Source organism: Haliotis rufescens, unplaced genomic scaffold (assembly GCF_023055435.1).
Source record: "Haliotis rufescens isolate VD_foot unplaced genomic scaffold, xgHalRufe1.0.p SCAF_14, whole genome shotgun sequence".
NCBI lineage: Eukaryota > Metazoa > Mollusca > Gastropoda > Lepetellida > Haliotidae > Haliotis > Haliotis rufescens.
Genome location: NW_025963824.1, coordinates 28,573,134 through 28,587,263, shown reverse-complemented (window position 1 = coordinate 28,587,263; position 14,130 = coordinate 28,573,134). Strand labels below are relative to the sequence as shown.

Sequence of the window (14,130 nt, the reverse complement as noted above, 5' to 3'; positions counted from 1 at the left end):
TCGATATCATGAGCATCGATCCACGCAATTGGGATCGATGACAGTCATCAACCAAGTCAGCGAGCCTGACCACCCGATCCCGTTAGTCGCCTTTTACGACAAGCATAGTCGCCTTTTACGGCAAGCCTGGGTTGCTGAAGACCTATTCTACCCCAGTCTTCACGGGTCCATAGGGGGCAGGATAACACAGACATCCACTTCCGGGAAACTTACAACACATTTTGACGTCTACGAAACCTCCCTGACGTCATCTGTTGCATGGCGGTTCCGAAAGATGACCTCCAATGATCTGCGGTCAACACCACTCGATGACAGAAGTACACGGCTATTCTGGTGGGGGTTAAACAACCAGACAATAACCTTTAATTTGCTCAATCAAACTGCCGGGAAAAGAAAGTATACTCGCGAATATTGGATGTGACCGTTACAAAACGTTACTAGGTTTGTTTGTTGTTTAACGCCGCACTCAGCAATATTCCAGCTAGGTGACGAGGGTCTGTAAATAATCGAGTCTGGACAAGACAATCTAGTGATTGACATCAGAAGCATCGATCTATGCAATTTGGTTACGATGACATGCATCAACCAAATCAACGAGTCTGACCACCCGATCCCGTTAGTCGCCTCTTACGACAAGCTTAGGCGCCTTTTATGGCAAGTATGGGTTGCTGAAGACCTAGTCTACCCCGGATCTTCACAGGTCGTTACTAGGTAGAAACCTTGTTTCAGCCATCAAACATGGATGTATACTTTCTTTCGCCCGGCAGTTAAGGTATTTACACCGTAATAACAATCTGGCATCTGCTGAAGTAGTTATTTATTTGACCCGTGAAGATCCGGGGTAGAATAGGTCTTCAGCAACCCATGCTTGCCGTAAAAGGCGACTATGCTTGTCGTAAAAGGCGACTAACGGGATCGGGTGGTCAGGCTCGCTGACTTGGTTGATGCATGTCATTGATCCCAATTGCGTGGATCGATGTTCATGATGTAAATCACTGCATTGTCTGGTCCAGACTCGATTATTTACAGACCGCCGTCATATAGCTGGAATATTGCTGAGTGCGGCGTTAAACAACAAACCAAACCAGTTATGTGTTTGTTACTAACGCCGCACACAGAAATACACCAGCAGATGAAGATCATTTACAGAACGCCGTCACATAACTGGAATACTGCTGAGTGTGGCGTTAAATGACAGAGAAACACACACAACTGCGGCATACAAGAACACTCATTATATCACTGAGTTGTTATGACAAAGGGCGGTCGGGTAGCCTAGTGGTTAAAGCGTTCGCTCGTCACGCCGAAGACCCGGGCTCGATTCCCGACATGGGTACAATGTGTGAAACCCATTTCTGGTGTCCCCCGCCGTGATATTGCTGGAATATTGCTAAAAGCGGCGTAAAACCGTACTCACTCGCTGTTATGACAAACCACCTAGTTAACGGTCACTCCCTTGGGTATTGCAGGGTGGTGACCTCTTGGGCGAGATAATTCACACAATGTCCGCCGCCGGCTCACGTGTCTTCACAGATAAGGGAAGGTCAAAGCCTAGTCTTATCGAGGCACCATGTTGGCTCTACTGGCAGGTAGCTTAGTCAAATTTCTTTTTTACATTTTCTTAACGTCTTCTGTAGCGACATATTTATTCCTCTGCGCGTCGAATATAGACGAAGACATTTTGTAATTTCATGTTCTACACGTATATCTCCGACAGGCAACAGCGACCTCGGTGGCGTGGTCTTAAATTCATTGGCTTGTAGTGTCGAAGACCGGGTTCGATTTCCAAGGCTGGTGAAATGTCTTAAGCCCATTTCTTGTGTACGCCAGTAATTATATTGCTGAACTATTTCTAAACGCGGCGTAAAACCTTTCTTACATTCTTGCTTTGATGTGCCCCGTGAAGTGCAGTAACGTCACATGTTGGTTTGTTTGTTTGTTGTTTAACGCCGCCCCCAGCAATATTTCAGCTATATGACGGCGGTCTGTAAATGACCGAGTCTGGACCAGACAATCCAGTGACTGACATCATGAGCATCGATCCACGCGACTGGGATACGATGACATGCATCAACCAAGTCAGCGAGACAGACCACCCGATCCCCTTAGTCGCCTCTGACGGCAAGCGTGGGTTGCTGAAGACCTATTCTACCCCGGATTGTCACGGGTCACGTCACCCTGTACATTATGAGTTACTTTATAGCATGTCGACATGGAATTTGTATAGTTTTTGTTAGGCTACTTGCACGGCTTTGTTAAGATATGGTTGAGGCACCTGCTGAGTATAGTGTGTCGGACCCCTACCTTCATATACCTGGAACAGTGCTAAATAGCCCAACTCACTCACTCACTCACTCACTCACTCACTCACTCACTCTTAGATAACCATCAAGGAGAACCAATTCTGGACATTGAATCTGGTAAGATTTAGTCGACTCTCGCGTCTTGCATCAATACCATTTATTATTTCTTTCATTGTTTTGTTGGGATAAATGTGATGTTGGATGGGGACTTATGAGAAGGAAAGAAATAGAGTAGGAATTGAATCGGTTTGTTTGGGGACATTTTATTTTGGGGAGTTAAGTTAGAGGGGTGGAAATAAGATCACGTTTAAGATAAATGATGTGGGTTTGAACAGGATGAGATGGGAAGGGAAGTGGGAAACGTATGAAGGTTATGACAAAGCACATGGAGGTTTTGCCCCTTATTTGTGTTAGGAATTAAACTTTAAATAAATCTTCATTCCTGCATTTTTTGTTTTTCAATAATTAGAATTGATAAACGGGCCAGAACATCTAGGCAAAGAATACTGCACAGGGAGAAGAGAGTGAGTTTTGGCTTTACGCCGCTTTTAGCAATATTCCAGCAATATCACGGCGGAGGACACCAGAATTGGGCTTCACACATTGTACCCATGTCGGGAATCGAACCCGGGTCTACGGCGTGACGAGCGAACGCTTTCACCACTTGGCTACCCGACCGCCCCGGGAGAAGAAAACACGACTCAAAACACTGCAGTTGGTTGGTTGGTTTGTTGTTTCACGCCGCACTCAGCAATATTCAAGCTATATGACGGCGGTCTATAAATAGTTCAACCTGGACCTGATAATTCAGTGATTAACATCATAAGTACCCATGGGGATACGATGCCTCGCACTCGTTTTGTTTGTTTGTTGTTTAACGCCCACTCGGTATTATTTGTGCGATATGACAGCGGCTGGTAAATAATGGGACAATTCAGTGATTGACATCAAGAGCATCGAACACGGAGCTGATATACGATGACATGCGTAAACCATGTCAACGATCCTGAACACCAGATCCTGCTCACAATCCCAATCACTGGATTGTCTCGCCTTCATATTGGCGGGATATTGCTGACTGGCGTCAAACAGCAAACAAAAAAATAAATAATATGTCGCCTTTTTTTCGTTGGACATGGCGCTTCCACCGTCATACATATCAAATGTGTTTCCGTCTCTGTCCAATATAGGGGGCACGGGTGGCCCAGTCGTCTATGGCGCCGCGATTCGCTGTGCAGAGTTGCGTCCCTTGGGCACGCCAGAAACCTATGATTGTGGGTTCGAATCCCGGTTCGCCCCGATTATAATTCTAGGTTTGTCAGCACCATACCCGTGCTCGTGGGTTTCACCGAAGTGGTAAACGTCTGAGACCTGTATCACTTCGGGCTTTCCTCCCACATTAAGCTGACACGCCGCGATATAACTGGAATATTGTTAAAAGCGGCGTTAAACCCAACTCACTCACTTACTCTGTCCAATATATGTCTTGTGTTTCAGTTACCCTTGCCCTTGTCTGCATATCACACGGAGAAGGTACAGTGGAAATACTACTTTGGGTACATGTATGTGAGGTGAGGTGAAATGGGGTTTAAGGTCGCGTCCAAGGTTATTGCACTTACATAGCGACGAGCATGCACGTGGGTGTGTGTGTGTGGCTGCTTGTACTAGTCCGGTCTGATGCCGATTTATAGTGCTAGCACACTGAGATGCCATCCTGCAGTTGAACATGAATACCCTACTCAGACACAGTATACTGACTCCGAGCCGACCAGTCCTTGTTTTACCCGAGCGCCAGACAGGGTAACAACAAGTACCATCTTTTAACGTCTTTTGGTATGACGCGGCCGGGGATCGAACCCCAGACCTTCCGCTCTCCGGGCGGACGATCTACAACGGAGGCGGTCGGTACAAATATGTATTTTCATAGATGTAATTTGTTTATTACTGTGTGATCACCATAAGAAACTCGAAATACATCGACACTGAAAATTTATTATAAATATACTTTTTTTAAATAACAGAGCTCTCCAACACCCATTACATGGCTATCCTAATGTATTTTAGATTATATAAGGATGTTAACGTGTAAGCGACACACCAATTAATATTCGAGTGAAATGGAGGGCTTCGCATTTTTGTCAGAAAGAGAATTCGTTTTTGGCCAGTTCTTCTGTGAAAGGGCGAACCGAACAGTTAATTGTTTTCAGGACATGTACAGCTAAGAATTTGTTTTGTTTAAAGACGGAGAACAGCTTATTTGTTTTTTTCAAACAAACCTCGAATATGAAATGGCCGGTCTCTAACTTGGCTAATACGACCAATCAAAGATGGACATTTGTGTAACATCCTGGTGACTATTTATGGTCTGTCCGTTGCAGCTCAGTCGGGGCTCCAGTCGGGGCTCCAGTCGGGGCTCCAGTGCTACAGCTGCCTGCACACACCCCATCCAAAGGACTGCACTACCATCAAAACATGTGCTGCAGGAGAGGTGTGTAATACTGATGGTTTGTGTGTGTGTTGTTTTCTTTGTTGTTTAACGCCGCACTCAGCAATATTCCAGCTATATGACGGCGGTCTGTAAATACTCGAGGCTGGACGACAATCCAGTGATGGACATCATGGGCATCGATCCACTTAATTGGGACACGATGACATGAATCAACGTCAATCAGCCTGACCACCCGATCCCGTTAGTCTCACGACAAGCATGGGCTGGCGGGGGACAACGCGATTCGCTGTGCAGAGTTGCGTCCCTTTGGGTATGTTCGAATCCCGGTTCGCCCCGATTATGTTTCTAGGTTTGTCAGCACCATACCCGTGCTCGTGGGTTTCACCGAAGTGGTAAACGTCTGAGTCCTGCATCACTTCGGGACTTCCTCCCACATTAAGCTGACACGCCGTGACATAGCTGCATGGAATACTGTTAACAGCGGCGTTAAACCCAACTCACTCACTTATCAGCATTGAGAATCGCTAAAATGGTTAGAGCTAAAAGTGGCCAAAATGCACTTTGGCCCTTTTTGCATATTATTGCATAAATAACATCTATGAGTTCTTGTCTACCTGTAGAAAAATATTGTATGTTTTCATTGATGCGTTTTTTTAAATATAGCTACTTAAACTTCTATATAAGGGCCAAAGTCAAGTTTCAAAAGGGCCAAAGTCACTTTGTTAGATTTTGGCCCTTTTAGCTCTCATTTCCGTGTGTGGTTGAGACTGGTTGTCTGAGAGAGATTTCGAAAGTTTGGAACCTTATTATCATATTTCAACTATTTCAACAAAGTTGGCATTAGTTTAAATCATTTAAAAGTACTTCAATAGCATGTGTTTGTACTTTTAGTAGTAGTTTATCAATCTCACATGGTAAATTTCATGCAAATGCCTGAGGGTCAAAAAGGACCAAAATTCAGACACTGGCCCCTTCCACCCTCACACAAATTAAAAACATAAGTTTATTTCCTTTTTTGAATGTTTTTATAACAACATTTATATCTCTGCTGTCAGAATGCGTTCATGTCTCGGAATTTATCGGTGAAATAAAAGTTCATTAACATGCATAATCATATGTGTTTTCATCACTTTTCTCAAAACAGACTCCACATGACATTGGCCCTTATGGCTCTAAGCTCTTCACATGTGCAAATATAGGAATGTTATGACACACGATCATTCTACTGACTTAGGGGTAATATTTCTATGTTTCAGGAGTGCATGACCCTTACTAAGTCCCATGCAGGACACGTCGTCTATGAGATGGGATGCAAATCGAAGAGGGTAAACGTTCCTCTTTCTCTCCTATCTGTGAGGCGCGGGTTTCCCAGTCGTCCCGTTCGCCGCGACAATACGCTATGAAGAGTTACGTCCCTTAGGCGTGCAATAATCGGCTGTGGGATTGACCCAACATTTGGAGTCGTCTTTGTTTCATGAGTTTTTGCATAAGTGACATAAAAATGCCATGATCATAGGACATTTCAACAAAAAGTAGAATCTATTATACCATTCGGAGTACATAAAACGAATGTTTTTATGAATCACTTTTAAAAAAAAGCCAGAGAATAACCAGTCTCGATTTTAGGCGTAAAAGACAAAATAGGGGTAATAGATTACTGAAAACAGTGATTAACCGGGAATTAGGTGAGCATGTCCTGCTCTACCGGCGGGACCCGGTTTTCACACAGGTTGCAGTAAAAAGGTATGTGACCCGTGAAGATCCGGGGTAGAATAGGTCTTCAGCAACCCATGCTTGTCATAAAAGGTAACTATGCTTGTCGTAAGAGGCGACTAACGGGATCGGGTGGTCAGGCTCGCTGACTTGGTTGGTGCATGTCATCCATCCCAATTGCGTGGATCGATACTCATGATATCAATCACTGGATTGTCTTGTCCAGACTCGATTATTTACAGACCGCCGTCATATAGCTGAAATATTGCTGGGGGCGGCGTTAAACAACAAACAAACAAAAAGGTATGTGTTTGTGCTGACACAACACATCAGTACTCCTGAAACGTCTTACGCCTAGATCTCGTTTTGAGATTGCATTTTTCTATAGCGTTGTTATAAATAGAAAACTAGTATAATGCTGGCTATGTGAATTCGCACGCTCAATGGATTTACAATATACAGCAGTACATCGGAATTGTTGTGTTGAAAAGGGGCATTTGATTTTACGATATCTCAAAGAAATAAGCCCGCATTATAAAGGAAGAAATTGTGTATAATATATTTTGTTATCGTGTAGTGTATAGTTGATATTACGTCAGAAAGGAAATGCAAAAGACCTAACAACCAAGTAGGTATAAATACGATTCATGGCATCACATTAACTGTTGGTTGCACTACTTGGGTTGTCTGTCCATGATGAGGGGGGCACGGGTGGCCCAGTCGTCTAAGGCGCCGTGATTCGCTGTGCAGAGTTGCGTCCCTTGGGCACGCCAGAAACCTATGATTGTGGGTTCGAATCCCGGTTCGCCCCGATTATGTTTCTAGGTTTGTCAGCACCATACCCGTGCTCGTGGGTTTCACCGAAGTGGTAAACGTCTGAGACCTGCATCACTTGGGGCTTTCCTCCCACATTAAGCTGACACGCCGCGATATAACTGGAATACTGTTAAAAGCGGCGTTAAACCCAACTCACTCACTCACTCACTGTCCATGATGAGGGAGTAAATCTTCGTCCATGTTGTATTTACCACGTGAACATATGATGAGAGTGAGTGAGTGAGTGAGTATGGTTTTACGCCGCTTTTAGCAATATTCCAGCAATATTACGGCGGGGGACACAAGAAATGGGCTTCACACATTGTATCCATGTCGGGAATCGAACCCGGGTCTTCGGCGTGACGAGCGAACGCTTTAACCACTAGGCTACCCGACCGCCCCTCATGTGATGAGAGAATCACAGCCATGTCCTGCTTCAGCGTATAGATTTGTCCATGACAATGAATACTTTTTATCAAGCTTGTAATTTTTAACTATATATTTAATAAGGCCAGTGTCCATTTAAGAGAAATTGGCTAAATTGATACATTTTGAATAATTTGAGATGATATTATTGTGATATCAACAACTGATATTATTGGACGCCGTGCCACTCGGCGAGGGGTGTGTGTTAAATACTGTTGAATTATTGTACCGCTGTCAGTTGCTTGCCTCCCGCAGTGATTCCGGGTAAGAGCAGTTCCAAGTAACCTATGCTTGTCTCCTTGTAGGGATTCCGGGTTAGAACAGGTCCCCAGCAATCTATGCTAGTCTCCGTGTAGAGATTCCGGGTTAGAACAGGTCCCCAGCAATCTATGCTAGTCTCCATGTAGAGATTCCGGGTTAGAACAGCTCCCCAGCAATCTATGCTAGTCTCCCTGTAGAGATTCCGGGTTAGAACAGGTCCCCAGCAACCTATGCTGGTCTCCATGTAGCTGGTCTCCGTGTAGAGATTCCGGGTTAGAACAGGTCCCCAGCAACCTATGCTGGTCTCCGTGTAGAGATTCAGGGTTAGAACAGGTCCCCAGCAACCTATGCTAGTCTCCATGTAGAGATTCAGGGTTAGAACAGGTCCCCAGCAACCTATGCTAGTCTCCATGTAGAGATTCAGGGTTAGAACAGGTCCCCAGCAACCTATGCTAGTCTCCATGTAGAGATTCAGGGTTAGAACAGGTCCCTAGCAACCTATGCTGGTCTCCATGTGGAGATTCAGGGTTAGAACAGGTCCCCAGCAACCTATGCTGGTCTCCGTGTAGAGATTCAGGGTTAGAACAGGTCCCTAGCAACCTATGCTGATCTCCATGTGGAGATTCAGGGTTAGAACAGGTCCCCAGCAACCTATGCTGGTCTCCATGTAGAGATTCAGGGTTAGAACAGGTCCCAAGCAACCTATGCTGGTCTCCGTGTAGAGATTCAGGGTTAGAACAGGTCCCCAGCAACCTATGCTGGTCTCCGTGTAGACATTCAGGGTTAGAACAGTTCCCGAACTGTGTCCGTCACACATATGTATGTCCAATGCAGGTATGTGACCCGCTCAGAAACAACGTGCACGTGATTGTCGGGAAACGCGCAACAACAACATCCTGCACTGACTGCTGTAACAACGTTTCCCTTTGTAACAACATGCTGTGCGCAGAGCCAACGGCGACTTCTGCAACCACACTTGCAGCAGACACGTCAACGGCAATACCAACAACTACCACGACAACACCACCGGCTACGACTACCGCGACAACAGCACCGACTACGACCGACAAGTTGGCACTATGTACGTTTATGTTGATATATTACTGAAATATTTCCCACCGCTACGAGGGTACACAATAGGGACCTACACACTACCATCGAAAATGTATTCACGAATGTTCTCTAATTACAAACTTTGTCAAAGGAGTGAGTGAGTTGGGCTTAATGCTGCTTTGAACAGTATTCAAGTTATATCACGGCGTCTTAGTTTAATGTGGGAGGAAAGCCTGAAGTGATGCAGGTCTCAGACGTTTACTACTTTGATGAAATCCAGGAACACGGGTATGGTGCTGTCAAACCTAGAACCTGGATTCGAACCCACATTCATAGGTTTCTGGCGTGCCCAAGGGACGCAACTCCGAATAACGAATTGCGGCGCCTAAGAAAACTGCTCCCTACTAACTCAAGGAAAATTGACTACCAAGCATATTATAAAACTTCGAAAAGGAGCCCGGGTCGCTTTCACGTCTATGTGGTCTCAATTCCTTGTCCAGAGTTGCGCCCCTTAGGCATACCAGGAACCTATGATTCGTCCTGATCATGATTCAGTATGCGTCAGCACCATACCTGTGCTCTTGGCTTTCCCCAGAGTGGTAAAGAACACATTGAGATTCCTCCCACATAAAGCTGACACAGTGACGTAAATGAAATAACGTCCAAACCTCAGTGTTTGTATGTTGTTTAACGCCGCACTCAGCAATATTCCAGCTATATGACGGCGGTCTGTAAATAATCGAGTCTGGACCGGACAATCCAGTGATTGACATCATGAGCATCGATCCGCGCAATTGGGATCGATGACATGCATCAACCAAGTCAGCGAGCCTGACCACCCGATCCCGTTAGTCGCCTCTTACGACAAGCACAGTTGCCTTTTACGGCAAGCATGGGTTGCTGAAGACCTATTCTACCCCGGAATCTTCACGGGTCCCAAACCTCAGTGTACCGCAGCTGAATTCTAATACTCTACCTTCAAATTGGACAACCGCAGACATCAACCGACGATGAAAGCCATCGATGAAGTATCTTTGGTAGATATCACATAACCCAACTGAAATGAACACTCGTTACCTCATGATAATTCCGGGTCAGAACTGGTCGCCAGAACGGGGCGAAACAAAGGATCGGGTGGTCCGTCTCGGTGGATTGGTTGTCTTCTGTTATCAATCACTGAAAGGTCTGGTTACACTTGTACTTACCAATGCTTGCCGTGAAAGGCGACTATGCTTGTCGTAAGAGGCGACTGACGGGATCGGGTGGTCAGGCTCGCTGACTTGGTTGATGCATGGCATCGATCCCAATTGCGTAGATCTATGCTCATGATGTCAATCACTGAATTGTCTGATCCAGACTCGATTATTTCCAGACCGCCGTCATATAGCTGGAACATTGCTGAGTGCGGCGTAAACAACAAACAAACACACTTGTAACTTAGAGAACGCCGTCATTTGGCTGGAATATTTGTGAGTTAAACATCTGCAGCACCAACACACACACTTAGCTAGTCAACAATATCACATGAACCATCTGCAATGCCTTGTCCATCTGACCCGTGAAGACCCGGGGTAGAATAGGTCTTCAGCAACCCATGCTTGCCGTAAAAGGCGACTATGCTTGTCGTAAGAGGCGTCTAACGGGATCGGGTGGTCAGGCTAGCTGACTTGGTTGATGTATGTCATCGATCCCAATTGTCTGGATCGATGTTCATGATGTAAATCACTGGATTATCTGGTCCAGACTCGAGTAATTACAGACCGCCGTCATATAGCTGGAATATTGCTGAGTGCGGCGTTAAACAACCAACCAACCAACCAACCTTGTCCATCTTGTTCCCTTCCAGTGAAACTCGGGGTGGTCCCAGCCCAACAGACGGTTGATGTTCATGAGATGGCCGACTTCGAGTGCAACTTTGACGCCCCTGTTGACCAGCCCATGAATATGTCCTGGTCCTTCATGAACTTGGCCGGTCAAGTGACTCACATCTACTCGACTGCAGCCGTGAATCCACCAGAAGTCTTCATCGACGTGAAGAATGTATCTGCCTCGGATGCGGGAGTATACACGTGTGAAGCCAGTATAGGGTCGCGGACCTGGACCGCTGGAGGTGTACTCAAGGTGCCGGGTAAGTATAGCCATAAACCTGAAGAATACACCTTAAAGATATACACTGTCTCCGTGGTCTGATGGATAGCGCGTCTGCCCGGAGAGCGGAAGGTCCGGGGTTCGATCCCCGGCCGCTTCATACCAAAAGACATTAAGTGAGTGAGTGAGTGAGTATGGTTTTACGCCGCTTTTAGCTATATTCCAGCAATATCACGACGAATGACACCAGAAATAGGCTTCACACATTGTACCCATGTGGAGAATCGAACCCGGGTCTTCGGCGTGACGAGGAACGCTTTAACCACTAGGATGTGTGTGTGTGGCTGAGTGTACTATTCCGGAATGATGCCGACTCATAGTGCTAGCTCATTGAGATGCAATGCCCCGGTTTAACATGAATATCCCACTCAGACACAGTATACTGGCTCCGAGCCAACCAGTCCTTGTTTTAGCCCCCTAATGCCTTGCGCCAGACAGGGTGACAACCTTTTAAAACAAAAAGCAAACAAACAAACAAAGAAACACCTTGGGCCTAATCTTGCTCCAAGATGCATCAGTTTCACCTCAGGAAAAGGCAAATTATACGTTTCTTTCTTTTGTTTATCGCGAATGAATCCAATACATCTGAAAGCTCCAATCATCTGTTTATTTCAGACCCCAACACGACCCTGACGGTGGACCCGGACAGCCAGAATACAACCAGCTGTAAGTAGTGTTTGATTCACCTTAGACTAGGGCCCTAGAGCACTATACTGCGTGTGGTATGAGGCTTCTTCCCGGGGCAAGGGAGTTAACTCACTATACAGTCAGGGGTCACGGGTGGCCCAGTCGTCTAAGGCGCCGCGATTCGCTGTGCAGAGTTGCGGCCCTTGGGCACGCCAGAAACCTATGATTGTGGGTTCGAATACCGGTCGCCCCTATTATATTTCTAGGTTTGTCAGCACCATACCCGTCCTCGTGGGTTTCACCGAAGTGGTAAACGTCTAAGACCTGCATCACTTTGGGCCTTTCCTCCCACATTAAGCTGACACGACGCGATATAACTGGAATATTGTTAAAAGCGGCGTTAAACCCAACTCACTCACTCACTCACCATACAGTCAGTAAACTCCCTTGCCCCGGAAAGATGCGCATGAGGCGACTGAGATGAGGATGGTGTGGCTAGGCTCTGTGATCTGGATGAAAGCGTCTTATCGTAACCCGTGAGTCGTTGTTCACACATTCAGTCATGGTATCCCTGGAATGTTGCTGAATGGCATCAAACGACATTCACACGCGGAGCATCTAATTAATGATGAATTCTTTTTTCATCGAAGTAAGGTGAGCGGATGATATTGACGCCGCCAAGACAATACCTTCCACATTACTAAACCTAATCATTTTTGCATATGCAGCCATCACTGTAAAATGTGAGTGAGTGAGTGAGTATGGATTTACGCCGCTTTTAGCAATATTCCAGCAATATCACAGCGGAGGACACCAGAGATCGGCTTCTCACATTGTACACGTCGGGAATCGAACCCGTGTCTTCGGCGTGACGAGCGAACGCTTTAACCACTAGGCTATCCGACCGCCCCCACTGTAACATGTACTATAACAAACAGTTATGCTTGTTGCATTTCGCGAACACCTGGTGTCATCACTGATTTTCTGTGATCCATTCATATACATTTCACTACTTTGCCTTTTACGCCCAATGGAATCTGTTTCGGCAGATAATCGAGACTGATTGTTCTATTAACGCTGCATTGGTCATCATCATCTAAATCAATAACCATACCATAGATCCTCTACATCACTGTCGTTGATCTGTTGTTCAAGGGGACCTGCAGGTGATCCCAAGCAACCAGACCATGGCGCCAGGCGAGACCGCCATCTTGTTGTGCCAGTTTGACCCTGTTGTGCGTGACTCGATGACAATGACTTGGACATTCACCAACATGGCCGGCACTACTACAGAGATCTACTCGGACGTGGAGCTCAGCCCGTCCATGACGTTCTACGTGAAGCAGTTGGAGGCCTCCGATGCCGGCGTGTACACCTGTCAGGCTTCCTACGGGAATGAGACGTGGACGGCCAACGGAAGTCTGCACGTACACGCCTAGAAGAATAACGCACCATGTCTATCTGATGACCGATTAAAAATTAAAACTGTTAGCTTTGTTCATTTTACTTCATGTCACAATACGATGCCTTCTATCCAAGGAAACCTGGTTTAATACATGAAATAATCAAATATATTTGTGATTCAGTAGTGAGTGAGTGAGATTGATTTTACGCCGCTTTTAGCAATATTCCAGCAATACCAAGGCAGGGGACAACAGAAATGAGCTTCACACATTGTACCCATGTCGGTAATCGAACCCGGGGGGTGACGCGCTAAGGCTTTAACCACTACGCTACCTGTGATGGAGTATATCGAGTAGAGATGTGGTCATGTTAATGAAGACAGGATAGGCTTAAGGATTTCAGAATCTTAACAATGTTAAATTTGTATTGGAGAATAAGGATAGTTATTTCTTTTCAAGAATTTTCGGGGACCATTCATTTTTTCAATAACATCCCAGGACCCTAAAGAAAATCAAATGGTCGGTCACCCTGATTGAGTACTGTAAACCTTAGATCCTCAATGGAAAAGAGAGTAGGTTTGCCTGATGTGCCTCTATAAATGACAATATCATAAATACAAACGTGATCAGACATTTGCCATTCACATCACCATGACCTTTCCAATGATCTTTTTTTTAATGTTTAATGAAGTTTACGTCACAACATAGCTTCATGTTTTTATGTGCTTTTGAGGGCATGGGCGGCCCAAAAGAGTAAGGGCCGCAATACACAGGTCAGAAACCTGTGACTGTGGAGTTCAAATCCAAGTGATAACATACACACTTTAACCACAAATGATAATCAAAAGGTGGGAGTATGTCTTGTTAATGTAAATACCAAGTTTTATGACACATACATTCATACTGAAAAATAATAACCACGAACGTTCAT

At 45.5% G+C, this 14,130-nt stretch overlaps 1 protein-coding gene across 1 annotated transcript; it reads left to right on the top strand.

Annotated features, from left to right (window-relative positions):
* Positions 1-1,516: 1,516 nt before the first annotated feature.
* Positions 1,517-13,287, top strand: LOC124152704. The gene is made up of 8 exons (XM_046525736.2): positions 1,517-1,589; positions 3,801-3,836; positions 4,682-4,791; positions 6,009-6,077; positions 8,803-9,049; positions 10,868-11,149; positions 11,785-11,835; positions 12,952-13,287. Exons 1-8 carry the CDS (start codon positions 1,571-1,573, stop codon positions 13,233-13,235), a joined length of 1,098 nt encoding a protein of 365 aa, XP_046381692.2. The 5' UTR covers positions 1,517-1,570; the 3' UTR covers positions 13,236-13,287.
* The last annotated feature ends 843 nt before the right edge of the window (positions 13,288-14,130 follow it).

Excerpts from the sequence above, each read along its gene's own strand:
- LOC124152704 (XM_046525736.2), top strand. Across the intron at positions 4,792-6,008 it reads AAACATGTGCTGCAGGAGAG|GAGTGCATGACCCTTACTAA; the intron begins GTGTGTAATACT and ends TCTATGTTTCAG. Across the intron at positions 6,078-8,802 it reads TGGGATGCAAATCGAAGAGG|GTATGTGACCCGCTCAGAAA; the intron begins GTAAACGTTCCT and ends TGTCCAATGCAG.